The following is a 14,512-nucleotide window of genomic DNA, read 5'->3' as shown; positions in this document are numbered from 1 at the left end:
GGTATCTCAAAGCAAGAAGTGGGGGGGGGGGAGAGAGAGAGAGAGAGAGAGCGATCCCTATCCCTATTCCTAAATTTGCTAATTCATACTAAAGAAATGTGCATGGATTCAGGAAACATAATTCTTGAATGCTTGGAGCTGCATTGCATTATTTAATTTTCACCCAACAGAACTAAGACTATGATTGGCTTGCATTAATAATACCAATTCTGTGGTGTAGGTTCTTTAGATACAGTTTTCCGGTTACTGAATTAAGCAAGGCTGCATAAATTGCTGAGCATTTGCAAAAGAGCTTCAAAACAAATACACAAGACAGATGGTTGAAAGTATCTCAACTTTCTGAAGTGCAACCAAAAATGAAAAACCTCGTATTGAAATGTTTTCCAATTTGCATTTTCCCTCATTCAAAATGACAGACGTTGCCTCTTCAACACCGCTGCTTAAACAGTGGAATTTGCTTTCTTCCTATGGCAGAGAGACAGCTAAAAGGAGAGCCTTTTTCTTTGCACAATAAGATGGATCCCAGTGAGTCAGCTGTGTGGGAGCAGGATATTTTTGAGAAGCCCTTTTTTGTTGTTTGAAAAACTACACCCCTTCATACAATGTTTGCTTGCTTTAAGGCAGGCATCCCCAAGCTTCAGATGTTTTGGACTACAATTCCCATCTTCCCCGACCACTGGTCCTGTTAGCTAAGGATCATAGGAGTTGTAGGCCAAAACATCTGGAGGACCACAGTTTGGGGATGCCTGTTTTAAGGCATACGTGGATTCGACTGTAGGCAATAGGAGCATGCTATGGGCCCATATTGTATGTAAAACCCATATGTCAGTTAATGCCTTCTTGGAAAATGCAAATAACGTCTGCAGAATGATGAGTATAATACAAATGTTGATTATTCTTTGTTACTACTTTTTGTAGTTTCAGAGACAGGGCAAAGACGTGGAGAAAGTGAAGCTGAGGCTGATAGAAATTGCAAACTACGTTGATAAGGTAAAGTTTTTTAAAAGGACAATGATGCTTTCTGTTGCTGTGAAGTAGTCTCCTTTCTAACAATAGCAAACCTGCTCTTACTGAAGTCATTCCCCATTGAGAAAATGTGTGTGGAAAAGGGATACGCAGGTGACTCTCCACTTATGCATGAGTCACGTTCCAGGCCCCCACACACATAAGTGAAATTGTGTAAAGTGGGGAGCATCTCTAAACATCCTTGAGACACCCTCTCTGCTGCTCTCTCTTCAGTCCATACTAAGAATACTATATTCAAAAATATCCACAACTAAAATTAAGGTTCTGTGGCTGGCAGGAGGCTGGAGTTTGCGCAGGAAAGCTGCTGCTGCTGCTGTGCCACCCCGCACACCAGCTGTTAGGCAGGGAGGTGGAGCAGCTTCAACAAAGCCCCGGTGCACCTCTGGTCTCTTTGGGAGACCCTCCACCCTCACTGATGTCCTCCTTGAGCTCTGGGGAGAGTCTCCTTGTGATCCTTGAGGACTCTCCCGCCATTTCCGGAGTTGAATTGAATTATTTAATCATTTCCCAGCACCACATGTGTACGCAGTCATGTGCAAATGGAACACACATAAGTGGGGAGGCACCTGTATAATGACCATTAATTAAATAAATACACTTTAGTAGAGAAGAAGCTTACAACTACAAGTCACCTGTCAGATCTCAAATGTCTCCTAGGCTAAGCAACCTCACTGTTGAGAGAGAGTTCCATCCTTATTTCAAGCACCCAGGGCATATTTTTGTTGAAGTACAATTCACATAGACCTGCAGCGCAATCGCTGACCCACTTATAATCCAGTTGTCATCTATGAAGTTAGATATGTTCATTGCATTTTATATATCTACATATAAATGTTTCACTCATGCCTGACCATTCTGGGGTGTTAGAAGTAGGTGCAATCAGAGAGCATGATCTAACTTCCTTCTTCACTGCATGTAAAGTGTTGTCCATTCCAGTCCTCCATCATGTAAGCTGTTTATACAGCCATATTCTACTCTCCAATTTGAAATAATAAATGCTACAGATAAAATCCATCATGTTAATTTGGCTGTTTCATCAGTTCTATAGGCCACTAAATATACGAATAGCCTTGGTTGGAGTGGAAGTCTGGAATGACATGGATAAGTGCACAATAACCCAGGACCCCTTCACCAGCCTTCATGAATTCTTGGACTGGCGAAAGTTGAAACTTCTACCTCGTAAACCCCATGACAATGCACAACTAGTGAGGTACGTCCACAGATGCAAGAACTGCACACTGAGCAAAGGTTTCTTACTCTAATAAAAAATGTGTTACAAAATTCTAGAAATTCCAGACTGCTCCCACACTCCACATTGCTCCCAAACTTCCTCACTCCAGTTAATGGGCCACAGTGGCTCCTTGGTATTGGCTCCTGAGGAGTTGGGGGTGATAAAATGATTGTGTGGCCTACTACAGAACAAAATAACAGAAGGTTCATAATGAATGTGACCAAACACAGGAGGTGATCCTTCTGCAGACTTCCTCTGTGGTGATGATAGTATCAAAGAATCTAACTTCCCTACCACACAGTGTCATGCAGTGGCTCTTTTCTGGAGGCTGTGGAGTTCAAAACTTAAGAGCCCTTGAAGGCTTGCTGTTTATTTTGTGAATAATATCTCTTGTATTGCTTGTATTGCTGACCTTTGACAGAGTCAGAGATGGATGCAGCCAGGACATCATCTAGTCATGTCACTATGGATATTTTTCACTTTGTGCAGTCTTGAGAAACAGCTTGGAGGCCTTCCACTTCTGTCCTGGATTTTTGCCCTTCTGGACTGTTGAAATTGGCCAGGGCTGGGCAGGAGACATGTGACTCAGGGGTGGCTAATTCTTTTCTGAGAGAATATAGGTCCTTACTGCACTAAAGGAGATAGAAGTAAAGCCCTTATTATTGGATTTGGAATATATTGAGCAAAATAAAGAGGTTACCATTGAATGTGGGCTAAGCCTGCCTCCTAAAGTTGATTTTTAAAAAATCTTTCTTTCCATCAGTGGAGCTTACTTCCAAGGTACTACCATTGGCATGGCACCTATAATGAGCATGTGTACTGCAGAGCAGTCTGGAGGTATTGTTATGGTAAGTACCAAGTCAATTTCTATTGTTATTTATTGTTGTTCTTGTTTCAAGAAATTATGGGAATTTATTAAAGAGAAGCCACCACTTAGCCTTGAAATGAAACATCATCATTTAATGCTTTTTTTGTTGTCTCCTTTCAGAGTAGTGAACCGAAACCAAAACAGCCGCACAGAATTAAAAAAAATAAATTTGTGATTTATCCTTTTATTTCTATGCTTTGTACGAAAACTCCACCAAAATTATTCATGAGGCATGCTGCATTTTTGCTATGGGCCAGAGAGAAATAATTATAAGCACTCTTACCTAATTGCTTATTTTTCAATTCACCAGTAATAGTCAGGTGACAAAAGACAACAGGTGGTAGTAACTATAACAAAGCTTTTGTGTTAGCAGCATAGCTTTTTAGAATATGTTAAAGTTTTTGTTGCCTTTCCAGCACTGTGTGTGTGTTCATTTTAGCTTCTATTAGAACTTGTCACTTTTAATAAATAAAGTGCATGCATTTCAAGTTGCCTAAAGTTAAAAGTTAGCGGGTGGCGCTGTGGTCTAAAACCACTGAGCCTCTTGGGCTTGCCAATCAGAAGGTCGACGGTTTGAATCCCCACGACGGGGTGAGCTCCCGTTGCTCGGTCCCTGCTCCTGCCAACCTAGCAGTTCAAAAGCACGTCAAAATGCAAGTAGATAAGTAGGTACCACTCCGGCGGGAAGGTAAATGGCGTTTCCGTGTGCTGCTCTGGTTTCGGTGTTCCATTGCGCCAGAAGCGGCTTAGTCATGCTGGCCACATGACCCAGAAAAACTGTCTGCGGACAAACACCGGCTCCCTCAGCCTGTAAAGCGAGATGAGTGCCGCAACCCCATTGTCATTTGGGACTGGACTTAACTGTCAGGGGTCCTTTAGCTTTACCTTAATCTTGATTAAGTTTTAGAGTGAGATGTAGCAGTGGTTCAATAGTGGCCAAGGCTATAGGATACTTATCTGGGCACAAGGCGTGCTTATATTTATCTCGCTAGCTAATTAGCACTGGAAACCTATTGTGTGAATGTACTATGGGATATTGAGGGCTGCGCATGCATTATCTGTCTCAAATGAGGCAGCTGAGGAATAAAAAAGGGAGAAGTTTAAGTGCACTAAGAAGATATGGACACTGAAAGGGGCAGTTAGCAATGGCATAAGTCTGAGTAACAGGGATGGAGGGATATTGGAGGGGTGCAGTTTTTTAAGAAAACAAACCATTTTCAACAAGGAGAAATAGCAGAGATTGATACAACACCTTAGCTAACTTGTGTTTTCATATTGTAAACTGCCCTGTGACCCTTGGATGAAGGGCAATGTAGTAAGTTAAGAAAGTAAGTAAATAAATAAACAAACAACAACAATAGAGCCTTACCATACTCCCTTCTCACTGTTTTAAACTGCCACTTCCCCTGCCCCAATGCTACCCTTTGTTTGTTCAAAGGTTTGACAACTGGAAAGAGATAAATAAATAAATAAATAAATAAATAGAAACGGAAATCTCAGTGTTCTTCTAGTACCACATATTTTTTCTCATGCTCAGGGTAAATGCTTTCAGTTGTTTAATTCAAAATGTGTTCAAGCAATCTCTTTTGCTGTGACATTGCATTTCCTGTGTTGAAGAAATTGCCCTAGATAACTAGTAAATTATATTGAAAACGAACCAAATAGTTCTCCCTCTTTACATGGTAATAATGCTGACATGTTAAAGCCATATCGTTTGTTGCCCTGGTCCATCTGTGGGAGTATGCTTGCTTTTATTTATTGTATAATTGTATTGAATTAATATGTTTACAATAAAGAATAAGTGCCTGAAAGGATGAAACATGGTTTGGAGGTCAGTTTGCCTTTTCCGGATTAAGAGAAAGCTTAACATTTCCTTGTATACAAAAATAAAATAGTTGTGTACAGATCAAGCATTTCAAATTCTTCTTGCCTCTTTCTCTACCCAACCCCGCTGCCAAATTGATTCAAATTGCAACATTGCTTTTTTTTAATTGAACTTCTAAAAACTACATCTGTAGAGTCAGCATTGATGATATCTGTATTTATTAAATACATTGGTAATACAGAGCTCATAGGAGTGGAGATGAATTACTCCAGACATACCAAAATATAAACTTAGTTGGTCTTTAAGGTGCTACTGAATTTTTTTATTTTGCTTCGACTCAGACCAACACGGCTACCTACCTGTATCCAGACATTAAAACACTATTATTTGCAAAACAGTAGGGATGCGGGTGGGTTAAACCACAGAGCCTATGGCTTGCCGATCAGAAGTTTGGCGGTTCGAATCCCGTGACGGGGTGAGCTCCCGTTGCTCGGCCCCTGCTCCTGCCAACCTAGCAGTTTAAAAGCATGAAGTGCAAGTAGTTAAATAGGTGGGAAGGTAAATTGCGTCTCCGTGCGCTGCTCTGGTTCACCAGATGCGGCTTAGTCATGCTGGCCACATGACCCGGAAGCTGTACGTTGGCTCCATCGGCCAATAAAGTGAGATGAGCACCACAACCCCAGAGTTGTCTGCGACTGGACCTAACGGTCAGGGGTCCCTTTACCTTTGCTATATAGAAGGATTTAAAAATGTTTAGCTACCACTTTAGTTTTTCTTTGCACTGTAATTGTCTGTAACTGCCAAGGTTGCTTTTCAACATTTTTTTGAAATTTGGGGAGGGGGGTAAGAAGAACTAGACTGATAACACAATTTTGATAATAGAATGCAGAGTTTGTACTGAGTATTGAAAGTTTCATGAAATCGGAACTCCTCTCTCAAAATGTATTTATATGGAATGTCTGAACTGAAATGAGAAGGGGGATGTCATTCAACATTCTTCTCCCTGCAAAAGAGAGTTCTCTTCTGTTGGGTCGGCACACAGACAGGGGCAAAAATGTCCCTACTGTGAGATTGGCGGAAAGGAAACAAAGTCCCAAATTGCCAAGGCCTGCACCCTGTAATGTTTGGCAACATTGCTCATCTGGCTTCCCAAAACCAAGATTGTTGCCATTTACTGAGAGGGAGGGGCAGGGAGCTTAATGTTGCACAGGGGCAGTAGAAGAGCCAATCCAGTGCTCTTGTGCCAGCACCATGCTGAGCCTCAGCTGTTTTGCCCCTTCACCTCTCCCTCTCAACTACCACCAGCAGTGCATGACATTGAGAAGCCAGGTGAGAAACATTGGCCTGCGAACTGCTACTGGGTGCACTGCAAGGTACAATAAAATCATCCACACATTGCAGGAATACAAGAAGAATCAGCCAGCTGCCTCTGCAAAACAGGAGCCTGTTCCTATAACAGTAATGGTACTTCACTTGAACTCAGTGATAATGTAGCCAAGTTTTGATTGACTAAATACTGATATAACACATCTTACTCAGTAAATGATCCATGATTTACTGGGATCGTGCAGTTTGGGAGAAAAAATGGTATCCAAGAAGCAACAGAGGGGAGAACAAAGTGACTTATGATCAAAATAAAAATAAAAAAGCTACAGTTGTGTTTTTTCCCCGGGAACACTTAGTGTCTTCCTAAAAACGAGTAAAATTTTGGTATGATTCTAATGTATTCAGAAGTACTAAATGACATGCAACTTTTGATAAAGTGCATTCAGATTTCAGAGAATGATGCCTTTTATGAATTGATTGTACTTTCGATTTTTCATTCACAAGAGAGTTCAATTATTCATACTATTAACAGAATCCCCTTAAACAGAAAATTGTGAAAGCCAAGCCAATAATTTATTAGGAGTTTCATTTTACTTTTTAATTAAGCTTTTAGACAGTTCTAAGCTTTTACTCTCTGTACACATCAGAGTGCTTGAAAGGTTATGAATAAGAGTGATTTTAGATGAATAAATTCATATGTGCTTTTAGAAAAGGCAGATGAACATAGTAATTCCATTTACTGACTGATAAACAGGAGATCAGCCATTTATATTACATGTTTTATGCATTTTTCTTTTTTAGAGAACTTTTATAAGAAGGTCAGTTTTTCAAAAGGAATAGATGGATGCCACAGAGAACAGTATAGAAAAGTTTTTAAATGTTTGTGCCAGTCAACGAAAATAGTTTCTGCAAGAATATTTCTTGTCCAGAAAAAAAGAAATGAATACCACCATTACTTTTATTGAACACACAGATCTTCCAGGGCTTGTCCTGTAAATTGCATGTCATTTGTACTAATGTGCTGGTAGTGTAGCGAGCACATGCTTCCTACTGTCCGTTTTGTAGAATGAGCCATTTTCTGATGCGCCACTTCCGCCTTTTGATAAATTACTTAGTAGGCCTGGTTCACAAGTACATTTACATCAGTTCATTTCTCTGCAGTTGTTTAATGACACTTGAACATGTGAAATGACACTGTTGAAAAGCATGGTATGAATATGAAACTTCTGTCTTAGATGGCCAATTCAAGCATTCAAGTCATCACTTGGTCTTGCATTCATCATGTGCATGCATGTGTAAACCAAGCCATGGATGAGTCCGTATACCAGCCTCCATCACAGGAGGCTGTAGGGTTGAGGTAGGGGTAAGGAGGTAGCTAGGCCTCACAAGTCACCGTATGGGTCCTTCCAGACATGTGGCCCAGTTCATACACAAAAGCAGCAGTTTGAGTGGACCACTTGAAACCCAACTGTGCAGAGAAAGCTCCATGTTGCAAGCTATTTGTGTAAAGTAGCTTTCAGGGATTTGTATTGCTAGACCTGGCACTTATGAAACTATGTCAGGGGCCTACTGGCACATAAACAACTTTCCCTGTGGTACTGCCTCCAGAGGACTGAATTTTCAAGCAACTTCTCAATGCTGTCTGCATGGAAGAATAAGGCAAATGGGCAGGATTTTGGTGTTGTTTATTTACCATAATAACAGTGTAATTACCCTTGCCATGTGTCACATCTATAACAATTAATACCTAATTAGCTAGGTCATTTACCATGGTGTTAGACTATATTATTTCATCCTTTTTAATAAAATGCTTTACTCTTATGTCTCTCTATTTTTTGTTTTGTTTTAAGGACCATTCCGACAGCCCTCTGGGAGCAGCAGTAACTCTGGCACATGAGTTGGGCCATAATTTTGGGATGAACCATGATACACTGGAAAGAGGTTGCAACTGCAAAGCATCTGCTGACAAAGGAGGCTGCATCATGAACCCTTCAACAGGGTAAGTGCAAGTATTGAGCAAGCTTTGTTTGGGAGGGGAAAAGATAGCTAGAACTGTGGGTGCAATATAACTTTCCTCTCACTCTCTTCTCCACCCCAAAATCTGTTCTGGAGGGTTGGAGCGGGGTGAACCCAGAACATATTTAGGAAGCTTGCTGTAAGACAAGAGGCTGAGGAATTTCTTTTCCTCAGCCAAAAGTGCTTGTGCTAGTGGAACTATTTAGTTGGATACAGTCCTTTGTTTTTATTCCAGGAAGCATTTTAAGCAAAGGTTTACATCCTGTTTATGCCAATTAGACTTTATCACAGACCCTTCTCCATAATCTGTGATGAATTATGTTGTTGAGAGGGAAACTTTAGTCCCTACAGGATAGCTTTAATTCCCCCCTCTTTGTTATTAAAAGAAAATGTGCAAAGCAATTAACTTGTATTATTGTTGTTGTTGTTTTCCCCTACTAGTATGGGAGAAAAAGCAGGGGAGGTCATAAGAAATAAACCATAGCAAATAGGGGAGCGGGTTTGGTGCTTGTTTATCTATGTTTCCTGCTGCAGAACTGTATTAATACCAAGAGCTTTCAATATAAACTGAAGACAATCTTTGTTTCTGTGTTGTCTGGTGTGCTTTCTTTCATCTCAATTGGCTGGGGTCTTACTAAGGTTGCCTCAGTCCAAAAATGCAATTGTTACCCAGTGCATTCTTCATTCCCAGCCATCTTTCACAGCTGATAGAGTTATGACAAGTGAGATCAATTTAGTATGCAATTTGCTAGGTGGAGGTGCACGGTATCTCAGAACTAAATGCTATAAAGAACTACTGAAGCATGTTAGTCACGAAAGGAAGGTTTTCTCTTCTCTTCTCTTTTTTTTAACTTCAGCTTTTGAAGTTTGAGGATGCCTTCATGCTTTCTGTTCAATACAAGACTTTTAGTGATGTGACTAAGGGTTCACCCAGACTTGCGCTTGAGCTGCCTAGAAAGTACAGGGCTGAGCACAGTTTTCTGCTTGACCCACACTTTCTAGGCATGGGTCCGAGTGGTTTTCCCCTTGCCTTGCTCCTTTCCAAGGGAAAACCTGCTCTTCAGCAATAAATAGGAACAAATAGCAATCCAAGGAAAATCTGAATTGCCATTTCTTCTGATGGAGCACTAAAGAGCAGTTTTCCCAAGGGGAGGAAGCAGTGGAACAAGTGGAAGTATGAATTAGCCCTCAGCCTATGTACACCTTAGTCGCTTAAAATGCAGTGAGGCACTTGCACTTCTTGTACATAACAGGGGTGTCTTCACCCTGTACAAATGTTATAAATAGATGAGCAAATGTTTAATCATCAGTGTATAGACGTATCTGAACATTCAAATAATGCATGATCAAATTCTTTTCCGAATAATAAATCTTCAGAAATGACAGGAATGTGCAAGCTAAAGGAGCTTCAGAAATGTCTTTCTTCCTCCAGGTAAAGCAAACCCCGAGTGTACATGCAGAACTTTTTAGATCCACAGATATTAGTGACTCTTTCCAATGGGGTTTCTTGTTACTTTTGGAATTGCTCGTCAAGCTGGTCAAATGGAGTATTTCTGACACTGTTTAAATTAGGTTACACTTTGGGTCTAGGGTATAACTATATTTGATGGTATGAAGTGCTTCCTCCTCCTCTCTTCTCTCTAGGATCCAAGGCATATATCTGTGTATTTGGGATCGGCGCCAGCCCATATTCTGCTTCATTTCTCCTTGGGCGTGCTTATTTCATGGCAGGCACCTTCACTAAAATGTTTCGAACAGCCTTAGTTCATCTGTGTGTTTATCTCAATTTTTCTACATTTCTATTGCTTGTCTATCCTATTCATCCAGCTCTTAGCCTTCTCAGGGGGCAGAAGTGACTGCTACAGTCATTTGTGAGGAAGAGGGTATGGACATTGCACTTTTCTTTTCTTTTTACTTTGTGCCCAATAGATATTTGTAATTCAAATAAGGTGATGAGGAAAACCAGCTTGGATTAAAATTATTCCATTCACCTTAACCTTGAAGCTAAGTCTAACGAAGGAAATTGTTCAAAGGGTTATTTTATTACTTCGAATGGTGTTCCGTTAATTATTGTGATCTCCTTTTCAGTTTTCCAGGTTTAATCATTGAAGAGTCAAGCATTAAAAACTTGTGTTAGAAATGAGTTCTTGGTAGAAGCAGTCTAGGGATCAGTGCTGTATTAAATTCTGTTGGATCTGTCCATTAATGAGCTTCCTGTAGTTGTGCGTTTTAAAAGGAACCAGTAGGACATGTATCATTTCTGCCACAAAATGTTTTAAAGGTTTGAGCACATTTAGCAAAGCACACATGATGTGTTACTTTATAAGGCATTATGGCTTAAAGAAGAAGGCAGACAGAGTGATCCTGACATTCAGATTATTTCTGGCTACAAAAATAAATCACAGTACAAGAGAACATTTTCAAGAAAAGAATTGCAACCAAAAATGCTTAATAAAGAGAAATTAGTTTTTGTAAACTGATATCTTTGTAATGGGAGCTTTGTCTTTCTTCAAAACAAAATGTTAACTTTGGGGAAATAGCATAGGGCCTAGTGTTGGAAAAAGAAGAAGAGTAGTAGTAGTTTGGATTTGATATCCCGCTTTATCACTACCCGAAGGAGTCTCAAAGCGGCTAACATTCTCCTTTCGCTTCCTCACCCACAACAAACACTCTGTGAGGTGAGTGAGGCTCAGAGACTTCAAAGAAGTGTGGCTAGCCCAAGGTCACCCAGCAGCTGCATGTGGAGGAGCGGAGACATGAACCCGGTCCCCCAGATTACGAGTCTACCGCTCTTTACCACTACACCACACTGGCTCTTAAAGGATCTTAAAGGACTTCAGGGAGAACGGAGTGGAAGTGAGTGCTAGGAAGGAGGAAAGGGGCACACAGAAGACAAGGAAAATCCAAAGAAACATATATATTTTTGGTCCAGATAGAAAAATAATCTTTTTAAAAACACAAAATCAATTGCTGGCTGTTTGAAAGGTCTTGTTCTACCTAAATCCCTTTGAGGAATTTATAACGAAGTTCTATCTCCACTCAGCAAAAAGGAAATAAGAAAATAATAATAATATTGGAGGGCAGTCTACAGAAGTTGCATTGCAGCCCTCTGCTAGTGGTCAGAGGCAAAGGCCAGGTTTAGGGTTTCAGCTTTGAATGACGAAGGCTGGGATGAGGTCCTTGGAGTTAGTTGGCAGCAAGAAGGAGGAGGGGGCAGAACTCCAAGTGAGCTGGGAATGACGGGCTGGAACAAACACAGAATATGGGAGGGTGGTGTTTTGGTTTTTCCCCCTTCCTTTGAATCCAATGCTGCCCTTAAGGGAGAAGCAAGACCCTCATAGGATGTGAATGCTCTACAATCCCTCCATCTAGGTATAGGTTGTATATCTATGTAAATAAAACACAGAAGTGTGTTTGTCAGAAGTGGGGAAAAACCCAAACCAGTATGTTGACTCATGGCAAGTTAGGGTTTGGGAAATGGTATACATGGTGAAATTAACTAACTTTGTCAGAGAAGGCAGATAAAAATGGAGCAAGTTTATTGGAAAAAATCGAGTTAATTTGTTTTGAGATTTGGAGGGACTGGAGGAGGGAGAAGAAAAACGAGAAGCCCAGTTACACAACTGAATTCCCATTGCACAATTGGCTGGACATCATTGGGTGCCACCAAGGCAGTATTGAGATGTAGCTGAATATTGTGTTACTAGTTTTGTAGCTCTCTTTTCTGGTCTTGTGAGTTTTCCAAAGATGAATCAGTTTTGTTACACCCATATTGTCCAAGGAACATCCTGAGTCAGCATCAATGAATTTAAAAGCACTGCATCATTTTCATTAGAAATATTGCCAGTCCAAATTATTTTTGTCTCTGCTAGCCTCCTTAATGGAATTTGTGACTTGTTTCTTTTTCCTGGGTTTTTTTTGGGGGGGGGGGTTATACTCGGACTTCAGTGGAATGTACAGAATCAAGACAATACTTCAAAACGAATGGAACTAAATCTTAACTAGTTCAATTTGTCTCAATCTTGGCAATTCTGTCTTGTGGCTGCCGCTTTTTAGGTGAGCCATATTCTTTCCACTTTTTGAGAATACAGCTCTCTATCTCCTTCCCATGAATAAAAAGTTTGGACTGCAACTGTCCTTTAGCTGAACTGAAGACACAGCTGGCAAACACAGTTTTCTTTCTGAATATTCACAGAATTGCTTTACTGTCTCTTTTTTAAAGGCAAAAAAAAGAATCAGGTGTTAACGGTAACACAAGTGCCTGCTAATGATAGCCTGGTATACCAATCACATCCAGATGTCAGTTCCATTATAATTTCCATCCTTTCTTCAGTGGGGTTCCACTGTCCTGCTGCTTTGCAATAAAGAAAGCTTTTTTCACTTTTATCTCATTGAAATGTGTTGCTCTCCCCAGGATGCTAAAAATTCTTCATGCTGAATCAGACACAGCTAAGTTGCATTTACTTTGCACTGAAGCCCCAGTGACATTTTTGAGGTTTGACTGTCTTTTTGACCTTGTTCAACAAGCACACTTTTCTTCTAGGAGATTTGATAAATGAGCATTTTAACAAGCCTTGAAAATAAGTGCAGAAAAGTCAGTAGCCCATTACAATCTTAACTAGTCCTCCTGTCCACACATATTTGCTAATCATCTGTGGTGTAAATAATAACAACAGTTTTGTAAGACTTTACCTGGAGCCTGTTCATACCTGGCACAAGTGACCAGGTGAGTAGTATTTAGTTAGTAAGTCTAGTTTTTATCATGGAGAAACATCTACCAGAAACAGTTGAAAGGATTTGTATTCTTGTCTCTTACCAGGGAGATTACTAAACAATCACTGAGATCTGTTTTGAGGGTTTTGTGAAATACTGTAACAGGTTTCCTTGAATTGTGTTCTTGGCCTTTCAGGTTGCATGATGGTAAAAGAAAGTGTTATATATCTTTTTGCTGCCCTACCCCTAACGAAGTTGGAATCGGTGCTCACTCAACATTGCCATGGTGTACATTATTATATAACAGTATATAATAATGGCGAACCTATGACACACGTTTCAGACGTGACATGCAAAGCCCTCACTGCTGGCACGCGCCCCATCGGCCCATTTGCGCTGTTGTTGCCCCCCCCCCATTTGTTCTCCCGCTCCTCCTCACGCTACAGCTTGTCTCTGCTGTTAAAACCCGGATCCTTTATTGTTGTTGTTGTTGCTGCTGGTAGCCAGAGGTTGGTTTTTTAACCCTTTCTGTGCTGTTGTTGTTTTCTGGCGCTTTGGCAGACTATGATTGGGTATAACAGCATTCGTTTTTTAACCCGTTCTGTGCTGGGGTTTTTGGCGCTTTGGCAGACTACCAGTATGTTGGTGCTGCGTGTTAGTTCCAGCAAAGGTATTATTCATCATTTATTTCTGTTCTCTTCCCCCCCCCCCCAAAAGCACAGCAGCTTTGGGGCAAAAAAGCAAAGCAACTTTTGCACCCCCCAAAAAAACCTCCAAAACTTTGGTCAGCAGCTCCCCCCCCCCAAAGCTCAACAACTCTGGGCACTTTGTGATAAATACTGTCAGGGGTTTTTGGTTTGGTCTGGTCAAATAATTAGTTTTTGGTTTATTAAATACAGTTATATATTACAATTATACATTTTGTTATTTAAACTATAAATATGGTGAAATTATGGTTTTTTTCTCCTCGAAGTGACACACCACCCAAGTTATGCTCGGTTTTTTGGCGAATTTTGACACACCAAGCTCAAAAGGTTGCCCATCACTGTTATAAAAAGTGCCAGTGCCTGGTGGTTTAATTGCTAAAGTTAAGTTCTCTGGTGATCATATCACTGTGTGCTGCATGTGCCCAGTTCTGTGTTAAATGATTTGTGGCTTGTGGGGAGGATCATGACATTTGTGTCATTTCGTTTTTATAATGAATTTGAAACTAGTCCTCTTGCAACCTTTTGACCATTGATAATTAGTTGATGGGCTTGTGAGAGAATATGCCTCGCAGTGGAGCATGATTAATTGCCTTCATCTCAGGGTTTTTTTTTCTTTTTTTGGTTCTAATTATTGAATTTGTATTTCCATGGAGAATATTAACCATGAGCTGTAAAATACTGGGCAAACATTGGCTGCAGCTCGTGATTTCTCTAGAGAGAGCCAAACCATGAGCCTTGGTTTGGATGACACTTAAGCAAAACCATGGCTTAGCTCAGCAGAACAACCAAAGCAATGACCA

At 40.5% G+C, this 14,512-nt stretch overlaps 1 protein-coding gene across 4 annotated transcripts in view; it reads left to right on the top strand.

Moving 5' to 3' along the window:
• ADAM12 (ADAM metallopeptidase domain 12) overlaps nucleotides 1–14,512 on the top strand; it is a 183,539-nt gene that overhangs the window by 109,537 nt on the left and 59,490 nt on the right. For all 4 annotated transcript variants that reach the window (XM_035137598.1, XM_035137596.1, XM_035137597.2 and 1 more), the window contains exons 8-11: nucleotides 919–990; nucleotides 2,067–2,236; nucleotides 3,021–3,105; nucleotides 8,127–8,275. In XM_035137598.1, the coding sequence (XP_034993489.1) occupies nucleotides 919–990; nucleotides 2,067–2,236; nucleotides 3,021–3,105; nucleotides 8,127–8,275 (476 nt within the window). The remainder of the gene's footprint in view (nucleotides 1–918; nucleotides 991–2,066; nucleotides 2,237–3,020; nucleotides 3,106–8,126; nucleotides 8,276–14,512) is intronic.

This window comes from Zootoca vivipara, chromosome 5, assembly GCF_963506605.1.
Source record: "Zootoca vivipara chromosome 5, rZooViv1.1, whole genome shotgun sequence".
In the NCBI taxonomy this organism is placed as follows: Eukaryota; Metazoa; Chordata; class Lepidosauria; order Squamata; family Lacertidae; genus Zootoca; species Zootoca vivipara.
This window is presented reverse-complemented; position numbering and strand designations above follow the sequence as displayed.